Source organism: Hemitrygon akajei, chromosome 30 (assembly GCF_048418815.1).
Source record: "Hemitrygon akajei chromosome 30, sHemAka1.3, whole genome shotgun sequence".
Taxonomy (NCBI): Eukaryota; Metazoa; Chordata; class Chondrichthyes; order Myliobatiformes; family Dasyatidae; genus Hemitrygon; species Hemitrygon akajei.
Genome location: NC_133153.1, coordinates 6,489,695 through 6,507,926, shown reverse-complemented (window position 1 = coordinate 6,507,926; position 18,232 = coordinate 6,489,695). Strand labels below are relative to the sequence as shown.

At 43.0% G+C, this 18,232-nt stretch overlaps 1 protein-coding gene across 6 annotated transcripts in view; it reads left to right on the top strand.

Moving 5' to 3' along the window:
• aldh1a2 (aldehyde dehydrogenase 1 family, member A2) overlaps positions 1-18,232 on the top strand; it is a 163,828-nt gene that overhangs the window by 130,800 nt on the left and 14,796 nt on the right. For all 6 annotated transcript variants that reach the window (XM_073032916.1, XM_073032914.1, XM_073032915.1 and 3 more), the window contains one exon: positions 16,093-16,195. In XM_073032916.1, coding sequence (XP_072889017.1) covers positions 16,093-16,195 — 103 coding nt within the window. The remainder of the gene's footprint in view (positions 1-16,092; positions 16,196-18,232) is intronic.

Below are 18,232 nucleotides of genomic sequence, written 5' to 3'. Positions count from 1 at the left end.
CAATTTGCATTGTAAATGACGACAATATTACAATTTCTTCATGGATTATCGTCTGGTGGCTTAACCTTTTAAAGTACTGGTATTAGTTTTGGTTCACTGTTGTCATACGTACCAAGATACAGTGAAAAGCTCTCTTGCATATTGTTTAGAGATCAAATTATTACCCAGTGCATTGAGCTAGAATAAGGTAAAACAATAACAATGCAGAATAAAGTGTAAAATCTGCTGGAAGAGTGCAGTGCAGGTAAATGATAAAGTACAAGAACAAGGTAGATTGTGAGGCCACGAGTCCAGTAATATTGGGATAAAGTTGTCCTTGGGCCTGGTGGTATGTGCTTTCATACTTTTGTATTGTCTGCCCAATGGCAGAGGGAAAAGGGAGAATGGTCAGTGTGGGTGGCCTCTTTGATTATGTGGATGCTCTACTGAAGCAGCGAGAGGCACAGATGGAGATCACGATGGAAGCTGACTCACAACTCTCTGTAGTTTCTGAGGTTGCATGCAGAGAAGTTGTCATACCAAGTCGTATTGTATCCAGACAGAATCGATAATAACATGGTGCATCAATAATGATAGGTTAGAGTTGATAGGAGCCTGAGCGTCATCTCCCTTACTGAAATCAATGACCAGATCTTATGTTTTGTTGAAACTGAGGGAAAGATTATTGTCATGACACCATATTCATAAACCCTCTATCTCCTTCCTGTACCCTGACTCATCAGTATTTGAGATGTGGCTTACTATAGTGGGCATCATCTGTAAATGTGTCGGTGGAGTTAGAGCAGTGTCTGGTCATGCAGTCATAAGTAGCACAACCGTGTGGAGCCAGTGTTTAGAATTATTTTATTCTTGGTCTCAGGGATGTTAACTGGAATTGGCTGGTCTCCTGCATTGTTACAACTGCTTGGGGGCACAAACTCTTGCTTTTCCATCAACAACACTTAATTGTCTATAACGTTGAAGTCAATGAAAAACTTGAATTAAGCTGACGTAAATGAGGAAGCTTGTCTAGCAACTCCCTGAACTTTTGAACACAACGAACCCAGCCACCTGAGGTATGATCTTTACATCACACAGCTTCCAATTTCATTCTGTTTGCTGTTGAAGTAACAAGTCAATGTTCTCCTCTTGCCCCTGTTCTCCACCCCCCCTTCTTGCTCTAATTGGAAGCAAAATAACAGAATCCAATATAACCATATAACCATATAACACTTACAGCACAGAAACAGGCCATCTCAGCCCTTCTAGTCCATGCCGAACACTTACTCTCACCTAGTCCCACTGACCCATATAACCATATAACAATTACAGCACAGAAACAGGCCATCTCGGCCCTTCTAGTCCGCACCAAACGCTTACTCTCACCTAGTCCCACTGACCCGCACTCAACCCATAACCCTCCATTCCTTTCCTGTCCATATGCCTATTCAATTTTACTTTAAATGACAATACCGAACCTGCCTCTACCACTTCTACCATTCCACACAGAATGTGCATTTATTGCTGCCAGTTCAGTTCTGGTTTTTTTTTTTTGCTGGCTGTTCTTCCATCTTTCTTCAAACGCCCGGATTTGATTAAAGCCAAAGTCAGTTACTGAGAGCTTGCCAATCATTTGTCGGATTCAGAAAGTCAGCACAAAGGTGAAATCAGGAAGAGTGATTAGGATTCTCCAACAAGCTGACAGTGTTTGCCTGTGCTGTGTTGATAAACTGTTGGCAAGCAAGGCTTGATCCCTGTACTCGCATCCACACAAAGCAGTGGACTACACTACACACTTGTTTATTCAAGGCCCATCACAACAGGACACCGTTTAGATAGGACTAGTACTTGGATAGGAACATGTAAAAGAAATCAGGCAAATGGGATTGGTGAAGATGGGTATCACTGTTGCCATGGACGAGTGGACCACAACACCCCTTCCTTTGTAAATGTAAGATTGAAAGCTTTAATTATAAGAAAATAATTAATGTATCTCAATCTAGAAATTCTTCAACAGGTGAAAACATGGCTGGGACCTCCTGCATAGTGAAAACGCCCTCTGTGACATTCCAGAACTGAGAAGTAATTCAGTACAGAAACAGTCCCTTCACCCATGCTGAACATCAACCACTCATTTACACTGACCATCAACCACTCGTTTACACTGACCATCAACCACTCGTTTACACTGACCATCATTCACACCATTCCCAGCACTAATTCACATCTTTCACACCATTCACACCACTCGTTTACACTGATCATCAACCACTCGTTTACGCTGATCATCGACCACTCGTTTACACTGATCATCGACCACTCATTTACACTGACCATCAACCACTCGTTTACACTGACCATCAACCACTCATTTACACTGACCATCAACCACTCGTTTACACTGACCATCAACCACTCCTTTACACTGACCTTTCACACCACTCATTTACACTGATCATCAACCACTCATTTACACTGACCATCAACCACTCGTTTACACTGATCATCAGCTACTCGTTTACACTGATCATCAACCACTCATTTACACTGATCATCAACCACTCGTTTACACTGATCATCAACCACTCATTTACACTGATCATCAACCACTCGTTTACGCTGATCATCAACCACTCGTTTACACTGACCATCATTCACACTATTCCCAGCACTAATTCACATCTTTCACACCATTCACACCACTCGTTTACACTGATCATCAACCACTCGTTTACACTGATCATCGACCACTCGTTTACACTGATCATCGACCACTCATTTACACTGACCATCAACCACTCGTTTACACTGACCATCAACCACTCATTTACACTGACCATCAACCACTCGTTTACACTGACCATCAACCACTCCTTTACACTGACCTTTCACACCACTCATTTACACTGATCATCAACCACTCATTTACACTGACCATCAACCACTCGTTTACACTGAACATTCACACCACTCATTTACACTGATCATCAACCACTCATTTACACTGACCATCAACCACTCGTTTACACTGACCATCAACCACTCGTTTACACTGATCATCAACCACTCGTTTACACTGACCATCAACCACTCGTTTACACTGATCATCAACCACTCGTTTACACTGACCATCAACCACTCGTTTACACTGACCATCAACCACTCGTTTACACTGATCATCAACCATTCATTTACACTGACCATCGACCACTCGTTTACACTGACCATCAACCACTCGTTTACACTGATCATCAACCACTCATTTACACTGACCATCAACCACTCATTTACACTGATCATCAACCACTCATTTACACTGATCATCAACCACTCGTTTACACTGAACATCAACCACTCATTTACACTGATCATCAACCACTCATTTACACTGATCATCAACCACTCATTTACACTGATCATCATTCACACCATTCCCAGCACTAATTCACATCTTTCACACCATTCACACCACTCGTTTACACTGATCATCAACCACTCGTTTACACTGACCATCAACCACTCGTTTACACTGACCATTCACACCACTCGTTTACACTGATCATCAACCACTCATTTACACTGACCATCAACCATTCATTTACACTGACCATCAACCACTCGTTTACACTGACCATCAACCACTCGTTTACACTGATCATGAACCACTTGTTTACACTGACCATCAACCACACGTTTACACTGATCATCGACCACTCGTTTACACTGACCATCAACCACTCATTTACACTGACCATCAACCATTCATTTACACTGACCATCAACCACTCGTTTACACTGACCATCAACCACTCATTTACACTGACCATCAACCACTCGTTTACACTGATCATCAACCACTCGTTTACACTGACCATCAACCATTCATTTACACTGACCATCAACCACTCGTTTACACTGACCATCAACCACTCGTTTACACTGATCATCAATCACTTGTTTACACTGACCATCAACCACACGTTTACACTGATCATCGACCACTCGTTTACACTGACCATCAACCACTCGTTTACACTGACCATCAACCATTCATTTACACTGACCATCAACCACTCGTTTACACTGACCATCAACCACTCATTTACACTGACCATCAACCACTCGTTTACACTGATCATCGACCACTCATTTTCACTGACCATCAACCACTCATTTACACTGACCATCAACCACTCGTTTACACTGATCATCAACCACTCGTTTACACTGACCATCAACCACTCGTTTACACTGATCATCAACCACTCATTTACACTGACCATCATTCACACCATTCCCAGCACTAATTCACATCTTTCACACCATTCACACCACTCGTTTACACTGATCATCAACCACTCGTTTACACTGATCATCGACCACTCGTTTACACTGACCATCAACCACTCGTTTACACTGATCATCAACCACTCGTTTACACTGATCATCGACCACTCGTTTACACTGACCATCAACCACTCGTTTACACTGATCATCAACCACTTGTTTACACTGACCATCAACCACTCGTTTACACTGACCATCAACCACTCATTTACACTGACCATTCACACCACTCATTTACACTGACCATCAACCACTCGTTTACACTGACCATTCACACCACTCATTTACACTGACCATCAACCACTCATTTACACTGACCATCAACCACTCGTTTACACTGACCATCAACCACTCATTTACACTGACCATTCACACCACTCATTTACACTGACCATCAACCACTCATTTACACTGACCATCAACCACTCGTTTACACTGACCATCAACCACTCATTTACACTGACCATCAACCACTCATTTACACTGACCATCATTCACAACATTCCCAGCACTAATTCACATATTTCACACCATTCACACCATTCCCAACACTAATTCACATCTTTCACACCATTTACACCACTCGTTTACACTGATCATGAACCACTCATTTACACTGATCATCAACCACTCATTTACACTGATCATCAACCACTCGTTTGCACTGATCATCAACCACTCATTTACACTGATCATCAGCTACTCGTTTACACTGATCATCAACCACTCATTTACACTGATCATCAACCACTCATTTACACTGATCATCAACCACTCATTTACACTGATCATCAACTACTCATTTACACTGATCATCAACCACTCGTTTACACTGACCATCAACCACTCATTTACACTGATCATCAACCACTCATTTACACTGACCATCAACTACTCATTTACACTGACCATCAACCACTCGTTTACACTGACCATCATTCACACCATTCCCAGCACTAATTCACATCTTTCACACCATTCACACCATTCCCAGCACTAATTCACATCTTTCACACCATTCACACCACTCGTTTACACTGATCATCAACCACTCGTTTACACTGACCATCAACCACTCGTTTACACTGATCATCAACCACTCATTTACACTGACCATCAACCACTCGTTTACACTGACCATCAACCACTCATTTACACTGACCATCAACCACTCGTTTACACTGATCATCAACCACTCGTTTACACTGACCATCAACCACTCGTTTACACTGATCATCGACCACTCATTTACACTGACCATCAACCACTCATTTACACTGATCATCGACCACTCATTTACACTGACCATCAACCACTCGTTTACACTGACCATCATACACACCATTCCCAGCACTAATTCACATCTTTCACACCATTAACACCACTCGTTTACACTGATCATCAACCACTCATTTACACTGATCATCAACCACTCATTTACACTGATCATCAACTACTCATTTACACTGATCATCAACCCCTCATTTACACTGATCATCAACCACTCGTTTACACTGATCATCAACCACTCATTTACACTAAACATCAGCCACTCATTTGCATTGTCGACTCAAGCCTGAGAGGCCAGCATCGGGCATTTTCACGCCTTACAAGGCGCGGAGCGAAAGACTGTGTGGCACGTCACTCCTCACACAGACATTTCGCAGTATTTTTCTTTATTTTACGAGGTTGAGTTGCGAGCTCAACACTCAACCCAGCACGGATGGAAAGCATACTCGGGAACGGCCCGACTGGATTCGTACCCGGGAACCTCCATTCCGGAGTCCAGCACTGACGTCACTGTGCCATCAGCCACTCATTTATACTGATCATCAACCCTTCAGTTACACTAATCAGCAGGCACTCATTTACACTGATCATCAACCCCTTGTTTACACTGATCATCAACCACTCATTTACACTGATCATCAGCCACTCATTTACACTGATCATCAACCCCTTGTTTACACTGATCATCAGCTATTCATTTACACTAATCATCAGGCACTCATTTACACTGATCATCAACCACTCATTTACACTGATCATCAGCCACTCATTTACACTGATCATCAACCCCTTGTTTACACTGATCATCAGCCACTCATTTACACTGATCATCAACCCCTTGTTTACACTGATCATCAGCTATTCATTTACACTGATCATCAGCCACTCATTTATACTGATTATCAACCCCTCGTTTACACTGATCATCAGCCACTCATTTACACTGATCATCAGCCATTCATTTACAGTGATCATTAATCACTCATTTACACTGATCATCAGCCACTCATTTATACTGATCATCAACCCTTCAGTTACACTAATCAGCAGGCACTCATTTACACTGATCATCAACCCCTTGTTTACACTGATCATCAACCACTCATTTACACTGATCATCAGCCACTCATTTACACTGATCATCAACCCCTTGTTTACACTGATCATCAGCCACTCATTTATACTGATCATCAGCCACTCATTTACACTGATCATCAACCCCTTGTTTACACTGATCATCAGCCACTCATTTACACTGATCATCAGCCATTCATTTACAGTGATCATTAATCACTCATTTACACTGATCATCAACCACTTATTTACTCTAATCCTACTTCATTCTCTCCATATTCCCATCAAATTCCCCAGCTTCCACCCCTCAGCCACACTTGGGAAAATGTACAGCAGCCAATTACCCTACCAAGCCATTTGTCTTTGGGACACCTATATAGTCACAGGAAGGGCACTCAGACTCCACACAGACAGCACTGAAACTTGGGTTTGAACCCAACTCTTCTAGTTGCTCAGTGCCACCCCATCTCTGCCGGTGGGCAACAGACTACAGATGAGGGTGGGGGAGAGAGAAGATTGGTGGAAGTATCTGGTGGTTGGTAGTGGCAAGGCCAGGGTAATAGAGGGAGACTGAAGGCAGGGTGCATTCTAGGAGCTGATGGACTAATGATAAATGGCTGGAGTGAGGGAATGGGACAATAATTTCAGGGTCACTGTTAGTGCCAGGAGGTAACTGGAAAGGGGGGGCATGGAAAAGTCAGAAGTGGGAGTATTGGGATTGTAGTCAGGGAAGATTATCCAGGATAGGGTCTGAGGGAAAGCTCGAAAAGAAGATGAGGAGATGTTCAGATTAACTAAGGACTGGCTGGCAGGAGAGGGGAGAATGTTGGGGACAGCCAAGAACTATGAAACATTAAAGAAGGTATGTCCTGGGGTAAAACTCCTTGTGCCCACCAGTCTGTATCTTTAATGCTAAGCCAGCCTTTGGTCCTTTGCTGAGAACTGATCGTGTTCACGGGCCTCGTGTGCACAGGAGATGCAGTGTTGATCAAGAAAGGTGTGCTGTTTGATGCCACTAAACGCACTCAGTAAACTCTGTGCTTCTGTATATTGCGTATGCAGACAAAGACACACGACTGCGTATCTCCATCAGGTGTCTGTACACTGCACAAAGCATTGTTGTACAGAACCGTAGCACAAAAACAGGCCCGTTAGCTCATCTGATCCATGCTGGACCGGTCTTCTGCCTAGTCCCATCTACTTGCAGCTGGATCATAGCCCTCTCTATCTCTTGCATCCACATACCTATCCAAACTTCTCCTAAACATTACAACTAAACCTGCACCTACCACTTCTGCTGGCAGCTTGTTCCACACTTGCACCATCCTCTGCATGAAGAAGCTCCCCCGCAGGGTTCCCCTTAAATATTTCATCTTTCACTCTTAACTCATGACCTCTAGCTCCAGTCACACCCGAACTGAGAGGAAAAATACTGAGGATTGGTCCAGGTTATTGCCACTGGAGCAAAAGAAGATGAGATTTTAGAACTACGAAAGATGTTTGTGCACTAAATAGACAGAAGACTTCAGCCAAGGAACAGCCATGTTTCTTTGCCAAAGTGTGAGGGAAAAAGTATTTCCCACAGAAGGCAGTTGTGCTTTGTGTTTGTTTAACCTAGGGAGCGGCTGAGACAGAGATTACTGAGTCTATACAGGTTGTCAGCGTGAGGAGAGAACAGGTTAAATTTGTACTGTTGTAGCAAAGAGTGAGTACAGAATCATCAGGCTGAATGGTCTCATTTCGTTTTGCTTGGTTCTATACTTGCTGGTCACATGTTGACTGCAGTAACCAGCTGCACGGTATCAAGCTGAGATTCAAGAATTACTCCCATTGACTTTACTAGGTTTCAGATCATTAAATGTTTAAATAGAAAACGGCTGGATTGATGTCATATTGCAATGTACCATGCCAGCTGCAATGCTTATATTTCATTGCAATAAAGTAAATTCTGCTTTTCATTTAAGAAATAACATTATCCATACTAACAAAGAAGAAATGGGCTGAGAGGACGGAATTGTTCATGAATACATTTGGATGCATTACATGTAGTGAGGGACTTTGCCAGCTTCAAATATCAGTCTGTCACCGGGCTTGTTTTAACAACCAATTATGTCCATAACCACTGACGTATGTTTAATAATTACTTGTTGTTTGGTTAGTACAGAGTAGTTAATGCAGTTAATGTGGGCAAACACAGTCATCCACTTTGGAAATTGAAGTGAAAGCAGAGTGCTTCTGTAGATGTGTAGTAGATGACATGACATCTAAAACTTTGACAAACTTTGATAGATGTGTATTGGCAAGTATATTGACTGGCTGCTCTAAGGAATGCTAATGGCCTAGAATGGACATCTACAAGAAGTAGTGGAGGCAGCCCTATACATCAAAGGAAAAGTCCTCCCAGCCATTGAACAGCATCCATCATCAAAGATCCTCACCACCCAGGCCAGTCATTTTGTTCTTGCTGCCGCCATTAGGTAGGTGGTGCAAGAGCCTCACCACTCACACCACCAGGTTCAAGAACAGTTGCTACCCCTCAACCAACTTGAATGAAAGAGGATAACTTCACTCATCTATTAAGATGTTCCCACTACCAATGATCTCACTTTAAGGACTCTTCATCTTGGTATTTCATGCTCTCGTTATTTATTTATATTTGCACTTGCACAGTTTGTTGTCTGCTTGACCTTTCATTGATCCTGTTATGGTTTTCTATAGATTTGCTGAGTATGCCCACAGGGAAAAGAACCTCAGGGTTGTACGTGGTGACTCTGATAATGAAATTTACTTTGAACTCTGAACTCTGTGGTGAGAAATTAGGATCTTCATAGCAGCAAAGTGAGCAGGCAGTCCATGTGCATAGGTCAATAAATCCAGTAGATAGATTCAGAAAGCAAGTGGAAAGCCTAGTCCAGTGTCGGCATTTATCTCAGAGGGGAGACTGGTAAAGCAAGGGCAGGAATCTGTACTTGTTGTGTTGAGTGTTGCTCAGATTCTGATCACCACGAGAGGGAGGATCAGTAACGGAGGCCCTAAATTATACTCAGCCATAGTCTTTTTGATTACGAGGACAGCTTGTATAGCCGAGTCTAGGCTACTGGGGAGCGATTAAACCAAAGTCTTTAAAGTGACTTAAAGCAAAATATGAGGGTAGGTGTTTAACCTCAGGTGAGGGAATGAAAAGGGTGTGTGTTTAACCTCAGGTGAGGGAATGAAGAGGGTAGGTGTTTAACCTCAGGTGAGGGAATGAAGAGAGAAGAAAATTAGAACCAGGGCATTCTACAACAAAATCCGAATGAATCTTTTCATACAAAGGTATTAGGTGAATGGAGTTTGATCCTCGCTAAATGCCATGTGTAATGAGTTAAATGAAGCTTTCAGCTCGAACTGACTTAGCTTTTATTAGGTGAGGGTGCTGAGGAAAACTGGAGTAATAGAGATGATTAGCCAAAGCTGAATTCAAAGATCCAGTTGGGGTAATATTGTTTCCAGCGTTGCCACATCTCTGGTCTGTATCCCTGGCTGCAGAGACGCGGATCTCCCTGTTGAGAAGAGATGATACTTCAGTTTACAAAACATTTTTCAGTTCCATTCCTCTGAGAGATATTTTAGTCAAGTAATGCATTTTTATTTTTTTTTACTGAGGAAAAGGTTTTCAGGTTGACTGTTTTCAAAAGTAGGTTGTTTAGCAAAGTGGAGGGGGAGATATTCTGGCAAACTGAACTGTTTCAAACATACTCACAGGCTGTTAAAGTGGGACAAGCATTAACCCTGCCCACCTTGGTTGTTCTTCAATGTTGACGCATGGGCAAACCATCAGTGTGTAGACAAATGGGTTTCACTGAAGAGCAACTACACATGTGATATAGAGCACAGTGTGAAATGTCATGGATTGTCCTTCCAGGTGCTAGGGGGTGAAAGTTTAACTCCCAGTATTTTACTAATTTTTAAAAACAGCACAAGCCTGCTGAATCTGGAACCTCCTGCAATTGGAGAGAATTAGGTAATCTGGAAACAGAGAAATGGTTGAGTTCCTCAGGCAAGGAATTGTTAGGCGAAGTATAGATAAGACATAGAGAACAGGGAGGGATATTGTTAATTTGTCACAAGGAAAGAAGAAAAAAGAGAGATATGAAGATCTGGAAGGAAAGAAGCTTCTCACGCAGAGAGTCAATGGAATGAGAATGGGAAAGGTACAAAGTGGGTGAAGACTTGTTGGTTGAGCAGGACATTAGTAGCAGAGAACAAAAAACAGTGCTAGGAGACTATTTGGAGGAGGAGTGACCAAGTGGGCAAACAGGAGAGGAGATATAGTAGGGTTAAAGTAGGTAGAATTGTGTTTGGGCTTTGAGGATTATTGGACATGGGAGGAGATGGGTGAATGGGACAATAGGGTATTTTAAGAAAAAATAAATACAATTTTGCTGAGAAAAGCAAATGACTTCTATTGCAGGTAATTCTACCACGGGAAAGACTGGAACTGAGATCCAATCTAATTGCATCTATGGAAGAAAATTTACCAACAACACTTTTCAGAAGTGCAAGGGAGTTGTCCCAGACTCTTGGCCAAAATCAAGCTATTAAGTACTGTCAAACTGACTGACTAGCAATCAATCTTTTTTGCAGCTTCTATAACATTGCTGCTCCCTGCATACTTGCTACTATATTTACTTACAAAATATGATGGCATTTAGAAAGTAATTAATTAGTCTTGAACCTCCTTTGATTGATATTCAAATCTCAGATCATTGCAACTCTCAGATGATTGTTTATGAGATTATTATTAAATGCAGAAAACATTAGAAATGCCTTACTTCAGTAGAAGTAAATTATTCAATATTAAAAGATCCACAGACTTACTGAGCTCTCACATCACTATTTTCCATCAAATATTGGAGAGAGACTGAAGGGGAACAAGTCCATCCAACATATTTTATGACATTTCCTCTTTCTGAAGCACTCCCCATTCCCTTGTCTTCCAAGTCTGGCAACTTTAGTCTATTGGTGTGTGGTCAGCTTCTAATGCCAATTTAGATAGGAATTCACCTATAAAAGATATTTATTTATTGTTATGTAAGAATTCTCTGATTCTTTGACTTTCCATGATGAGTGATCCACTTCTGCTTCTGAAAGTTTTCAAGAATGTCCTCTTAAAAAGCTGGTCGAGACAGGGAGGGAAGCTGTTTCCTGTCTTAAGCCATTAAAAGCCAGAAATATTTTTTTTCTTAGTTATTTCATTCTAAGCTGTCAATTAAAAGGAGGATCATCCCACAATAACTTTTCCAAACATTTTTATGAAGTTGGTCAGTAAAGATTTCCCTTGATAATTACGAAGTGCAGGGAATGATGAACATTTTCAAAAATCTGTCTGACCAGATCTCACATTGTATTGACTAAACTATGCTGCAAAAACAACATTGAGGAGGTTTGCTTCAAGCCAAAAAGGAAGAGGAAGCAAACAATAACTTGTGGCTTTGACAAATCTTTTGAGAAGTGAAATATTCCCATTAGTGACATTCTTATTAAGCAGGAAATTGCACCCGTTCAGATTCCTATAAACTCCTCCGTGTTTGGCAATAGATCCTCTCATCCTACGGACTCCCCTAAAGTTTTAATCATGAAAGAAGTTCAGTCCAACACATCATATGCACTTTAACGTCTTTGAGTTGATTACTGACTAATCATTGTGAAACTGAATTCCTTTCGGTAGAATATTGTAAAGCTGACTTACTGAATTTTGATAATCTGGCTGGTGAGAACAAGGTAGAAATATCTTTTGTGCTTAGATTTCTTGGATGATCTGACTGTAGAGGAGAGATTCCAATGCTCTTGTGCTCGTTAAATTTTCCCAATTTATTTCATTTCACAAAAGGAAAACTTACAAGCCTGATCAGGCTGCTCACCAACCAACAGTTCCATGGGGAAACATCTGACCAGCTGCTATTAGCCAGTCAGCTTGTTCCTGACACCCACAACAGGTATTTAGGAACAACGTGGAGGTCAGATGTTGGCAGAGTTTGTGTTCCGCTTCTGGGCTCAGCCTTGTGTCTGGTGACGAGCGTGTGGAGGACCAGACCTTCTCTACACCGACCAAGGTTGGTGCATCCAACCTTCCTGTGGTGTTGACAACTTACATGTGAAAGATCAGAGAAAGCCCCGATAAATGGCTGGTTTTCTCTTTATTTTTCTATTCTTAATGCACTCCATAGCTACTTTATTAGGTACCCACGTGCCTAATTAAGTAGCCACTGGGTGTATGCTCATGGTCTTCTCCTGCTGTAGCCCATCCACTTCAAAGTTTGATATGTTGTGCATTCAGAGATGCTCTTCTGCACACCACTGTTGTGAAGGGTGGTTACTTAAGTTACTGTCACCTTCCCATTAGCGTGGAGCAGTCTGGACATGATTCTTCATCCCCTCCTGTTAACAAGGGGTTTCGCCCACAAAACTGACACTCATTGAATTTTTTTTTTGTTTTTTGCACCATTCTCTGTAAACTATAGAGACTGGTGTGCAGTAAAATCCCAGGAGATCAGCAGTTCCTGAGATACTCAAACCACCCCATCTGGCACCAACAATCGTTCCATGGTCAGTGTCACTTAGATCACATTTTTTCCCCATTTTGATGTTTGGTCTGAACAACAACTGAACCTCTTGACCACGTCAGCATGCTTTTATGCCACATTATTGGCTGATTAGAGATTTGTATTAACAATCAGGTGTACCTAAAGACGTGGCCAGTGAATGTATTTTTGATTAATTTTCATCACATTAATGTGTCTTAATTTATTCTTGTTGAGTTATCTCTGTTTTATAAATTCTTTAGTTTTACTTCACCAATTTTTAAATGTCTCTGATTATCAGGGAGATTTTAAAGTAATTTAATCGATCTTTGCTGTCAAAAGGCTATCAGAGCAGATTGAGTGCAGGGGCTCAGATTCCGACATCGCTGTTTTTGGACTGCGTCTCTGCATGGGGCTGCCGTTCACTGCATCCACACGGTTGAAAGCGTAAAGTGTGGACAGGGTGTCAGTTCAGGAGATGAGTGCCAGTTGGTTTAAACACAGACTGGCCTAAGGTTAATAGGACTTGCTGTGATTGGAAGGAGCAGATTCTTTGCTACCATCTGCAGCCTTTCAAGGCCCATCATGACTAATGGAGCAGATTCACTGTTACTAGGCTGGAAACTGCTGCAACCAGTTGATGCTTACCAAGATTTCACAGACGCCAAATCAAAATCCGTGCCCCCGTACAGTAGGGCCATGTCAGGACCAAGAACAAAATAAGTTTATGGGCCTCATTTGGTTGTCAACGATTTGGCCAGGCCAAGGCAGAGTGCAGGTTGGAGCTTGTCTGTGTGTGAGCACAGAGCAGGAGTGAGTCATGGTGAGACAGAATAGAGAGGGCCAGCGATGGGTGAGCAACGCCAGCTTGCAGGTTCATTATGGCAAGGTGAAAGAAAGCCTTTCGTTAATAGTTGGCACATCAAGCCAGTATCTTCACCATCTACCTGAGCAGGAGAAGGATGGTGGTCTGAAATGGCCTTTCAACCCCAAACAATCTTTGGCCTTGTACAGGTACAGGCACAATGCTACAAAAGTCCAATAATCTGGTACTCAATTGTTCACAAATGCTCAGGGTTTGGCATCTGGCTCACTATTAATCTCTGCTGCAAGTGGGTTGTGCAACCAGAGCTAATGTCTAGACAGTGCCCGAAGTCAGCGTTGGGGCTAAAGGTTTGGAACTTGGGTAGGCTTCTGCCTGGAACCAGGATCCAGAGCACACGCATATTTCAGTTTGACTTGGCAGACAGAACATATAAACTGAAGCTTGCATGTTCTGCTTCCTGCTCCCTTTGAACTTGCTGGGTTTTCTGAAACATTTATTCTGCTACCGTGAGACATGGAAAAATTGTGAAATAAAAATATATTGGAGTATTAACAGGAGGAATATCCGGTTGTCTAGGAAATCCGCGAGTCCAGCACCTCCAGGGACTCGAGGGTGATGGATTATTGGAGCTCACATAGGAAACTTCTCCAGTCTGGTGGGGGCCTTATCCAGAGTAGGCACAGAAAAGCTCAGATACACATTTTCTGCTTGTAAGACACTCACGCACTTCAAGACCAACATCTCTCGCATCCGAAGGATCGCTCAGGGCTGCACGTTGACATTTCATTCAAACAGCAGCACCCTCTCAGTACTCAACTGAGCTTCCAGGTCATGGGCTCAAGTCACAGGTCACTGGGAGGGCTCAAGCCCATGGCCTCCATTTAAAGTTAGAACTACAGCACGAAACAGTCCTTCCAGCCTAATGAGCCAGAACAGCCATTCACCCTAGCCTAATTTACAGGACAACTTATAGTGAGTAATTAAGCTATATAGCTGGGAGGACCTGGAGGAAACCCACACACTCACAGGAAGAATGTACACACTTCTTACAGAGGATGTTGGATTTGAACGGCCCGGGCAGGAACAGCGTTGCGCTAACCGTTGCGCTACCTTGTTTTTTTGGGAAAGCAGTAAAGAGCTTCTCAGGGTGGAAATGGGTTTGGAGCACAGCACTTGGGAACTGAGGCGCAGTTGGATCTGTACAGAACACAGTGAACGTTCTAGCTGATAGTGTCTTCGAGTATTTCCAAGTATTGCCATCTGTTCTTTCTACGACACCCACAAGCAAACAAGCCAAGAATTTCAATGTTTTTGCAATTTTTTTTACCTTTGCCAGTGTAACTGCTATTTATAGGGGACTCGTCGGGTATTATAACAGGGGAAGAGTTTCAGACTAGGCCATCTGATGGGTTCAAGTCAGCTCGTCACCTCCTCTGGCAAAACCCAGTGTCACGATGTTGTTCAGTTGGTAAAGAAGTCTGCTCTGAATATTAATCTGAAGCGTGTGCTAACTCCCACATTGGTAGTGAGCTGGATGTGGACGACCGTCAAAGTAAATACAACTAACACAGGGACTAAAATCCCAGCCGCCCAATCTCTGAGTTAACAGCTGTATTAACTACAAAAGCCATCAGTCACACGGCAGGGTTTCCAGTCTTCTCTGAGTGTGATTTATTTTAAAAAGGAAAAGCATTAAAGACTTTGAGTGCCAAAGGAATAAGACATGTGAATGTGCTGCTGCTGCTACAGTGTGCTTGATGCCTCCTCTCTCACACTTCCATCAGTTACAACTGTGATGATGTCCAAACAGCTGCTCTCAAAACATGCCACTCACCTGAGCTAACGTTTGCTTTGCCAGATCTTCTTTTAAGGCAAATTAATAGGATGTTTCTGAAGATCATTTAAGGGGTTTCTATATTTTCAAGAGTTATCACTTTGCCTTAATTGGACTCCGGGCACAGCCTGTTTAGATATTTAGATGTGCTGATATTTGCATTCTGTCTTTACTATTAGGTTGGGAAACTGATCCAGGAAGCAGCTGGGAAGAGCAACCTGAAGAGAGTAACACTGGAGCTGGGAGGAAAGAGCCCAAACATTATTTTTGCAGATGCTGACTGTAGGTTAATTTTAAAATACTGAATATTGTGTTTAATAGGAACAGACCAGGACAGTACAGACAAGTGGGAGGTGTTGCACTGCCAGCACAGGTCTTACACAGGGCGCCGGGGAGTGTGGTGGAACAAAGGGATCTGGGTATACAGGTTCATAATTCATTGAAAGTGGTGTCACAGGTTAAAGAAAGCTTTTGGCACATTGGCCTTAGTGAGTACAGGAGATAGGATGTTATGTTGAAGTTGTATAAGATGTTGGCGAGGCCTGCTTTGGAATATTTTGGGCAGTTTTGGTCACCTACCTACAGAAAGATGTAAATAAGGTTGAAAAAGTACAGAGAAAATGTACGAGGATGTTGCCGGGACTGGAGGAGCTGAGTTATAAAGAAAGATGAAATATGTTAGGACTTTATTCCTTGGAATGTGGAAGACTGAGTGGAGATTTGATAGAGGTATACAAAATTATGAGGGGTATAGATAGGGTAAATGCAAGCAGGTTTTTTCCACTGAGGTAGGGTGGAACTACAACTAAACGTCATGGGTTAAGGGAGAAAGGTGAAAAGTTTAAGGGAACATGAGGGGAAACTTCTTCACTCAGACAATCGTGAGAATGTGGAATGAGCTGCCAGCAAATGGTACATGCGAGCTCGATTTCAACGTTTAAGAGAAGTTTGGATGGGCACATGGATGGTAGGGATAGAGAAGGCTATAGTCCAGGGGTAGATTGATGGGAGTAAGCACTTTGAATAGTTTGGCATGGACTAGATTTTCTGTTTCTGTGCTGTACTTTTCTATGACACTATATGCACATATAGACAACTATACACACACACACACACATTCACACATTCTCACACACACACACACACACACACTCCCACACACACTCCCACACACACACACTCACACACACACTCACTCACGCACACACACTCACACACACACTCGCACGCACACATTCACACACACTCACACACACTCACACACACACACTCCCACACACACTCACACACACACACTCTCACACACACACTCACACACACTCTCACATACACACACTCACACACACTCCCAGACGCGTGCACACACACACATACACAGACACACACACACACACGCACACACACATTCACACACACACACTCCCACACACACACATTCACACACACACTCCCACACACACTCACACACACACTCCCACACACACACACTCACACACACACTCACACACACTCCCACACACACTCATTCATGCACACACACTCACACGCACACTCGCACGCACACATTCACACACACTCACACACACACACACTCCCACACACACTCACACACACACTCTCACACACACACACTCACACACTCACACACACACATTCACACACACACACTCACACACACTCTCACATACACACACTCACACACACTCCCAGACGTGCGCACACACACACATACACAGACACACACACACACGCACACACACATTCACACACACACATTCACACACACACACTCCCACACACACTCACACACACACACTCCCACACACACACACATTCACACACACACACACTCCCACACACACACACACACACTCCCACACACACTCACACACACACTACCACACACACATTCACACACACACACACACACACACACTCACGCACACTCCCTGACGCGCGCGCACACACACACATACACACACACACTCCCACACACACTCATTCACGCACACACACTCACACACACACACTCGCACACACACATTCACACACACACACTCTCACACACACACACACTCTCACACTCACACACACTCCCAGACGCACACACACATACACAGACACACACACACACATTCACACACACTCACACACACACACTCCCACACACACACACTCACACTCACACACACTCACACACACTCACACACACACTCCCACACACACACTCACACACACACTCTCACACACACACACACTCCCAGACACGCGCACGCACACACACATACACAGACACACACACACACACATTCACACACA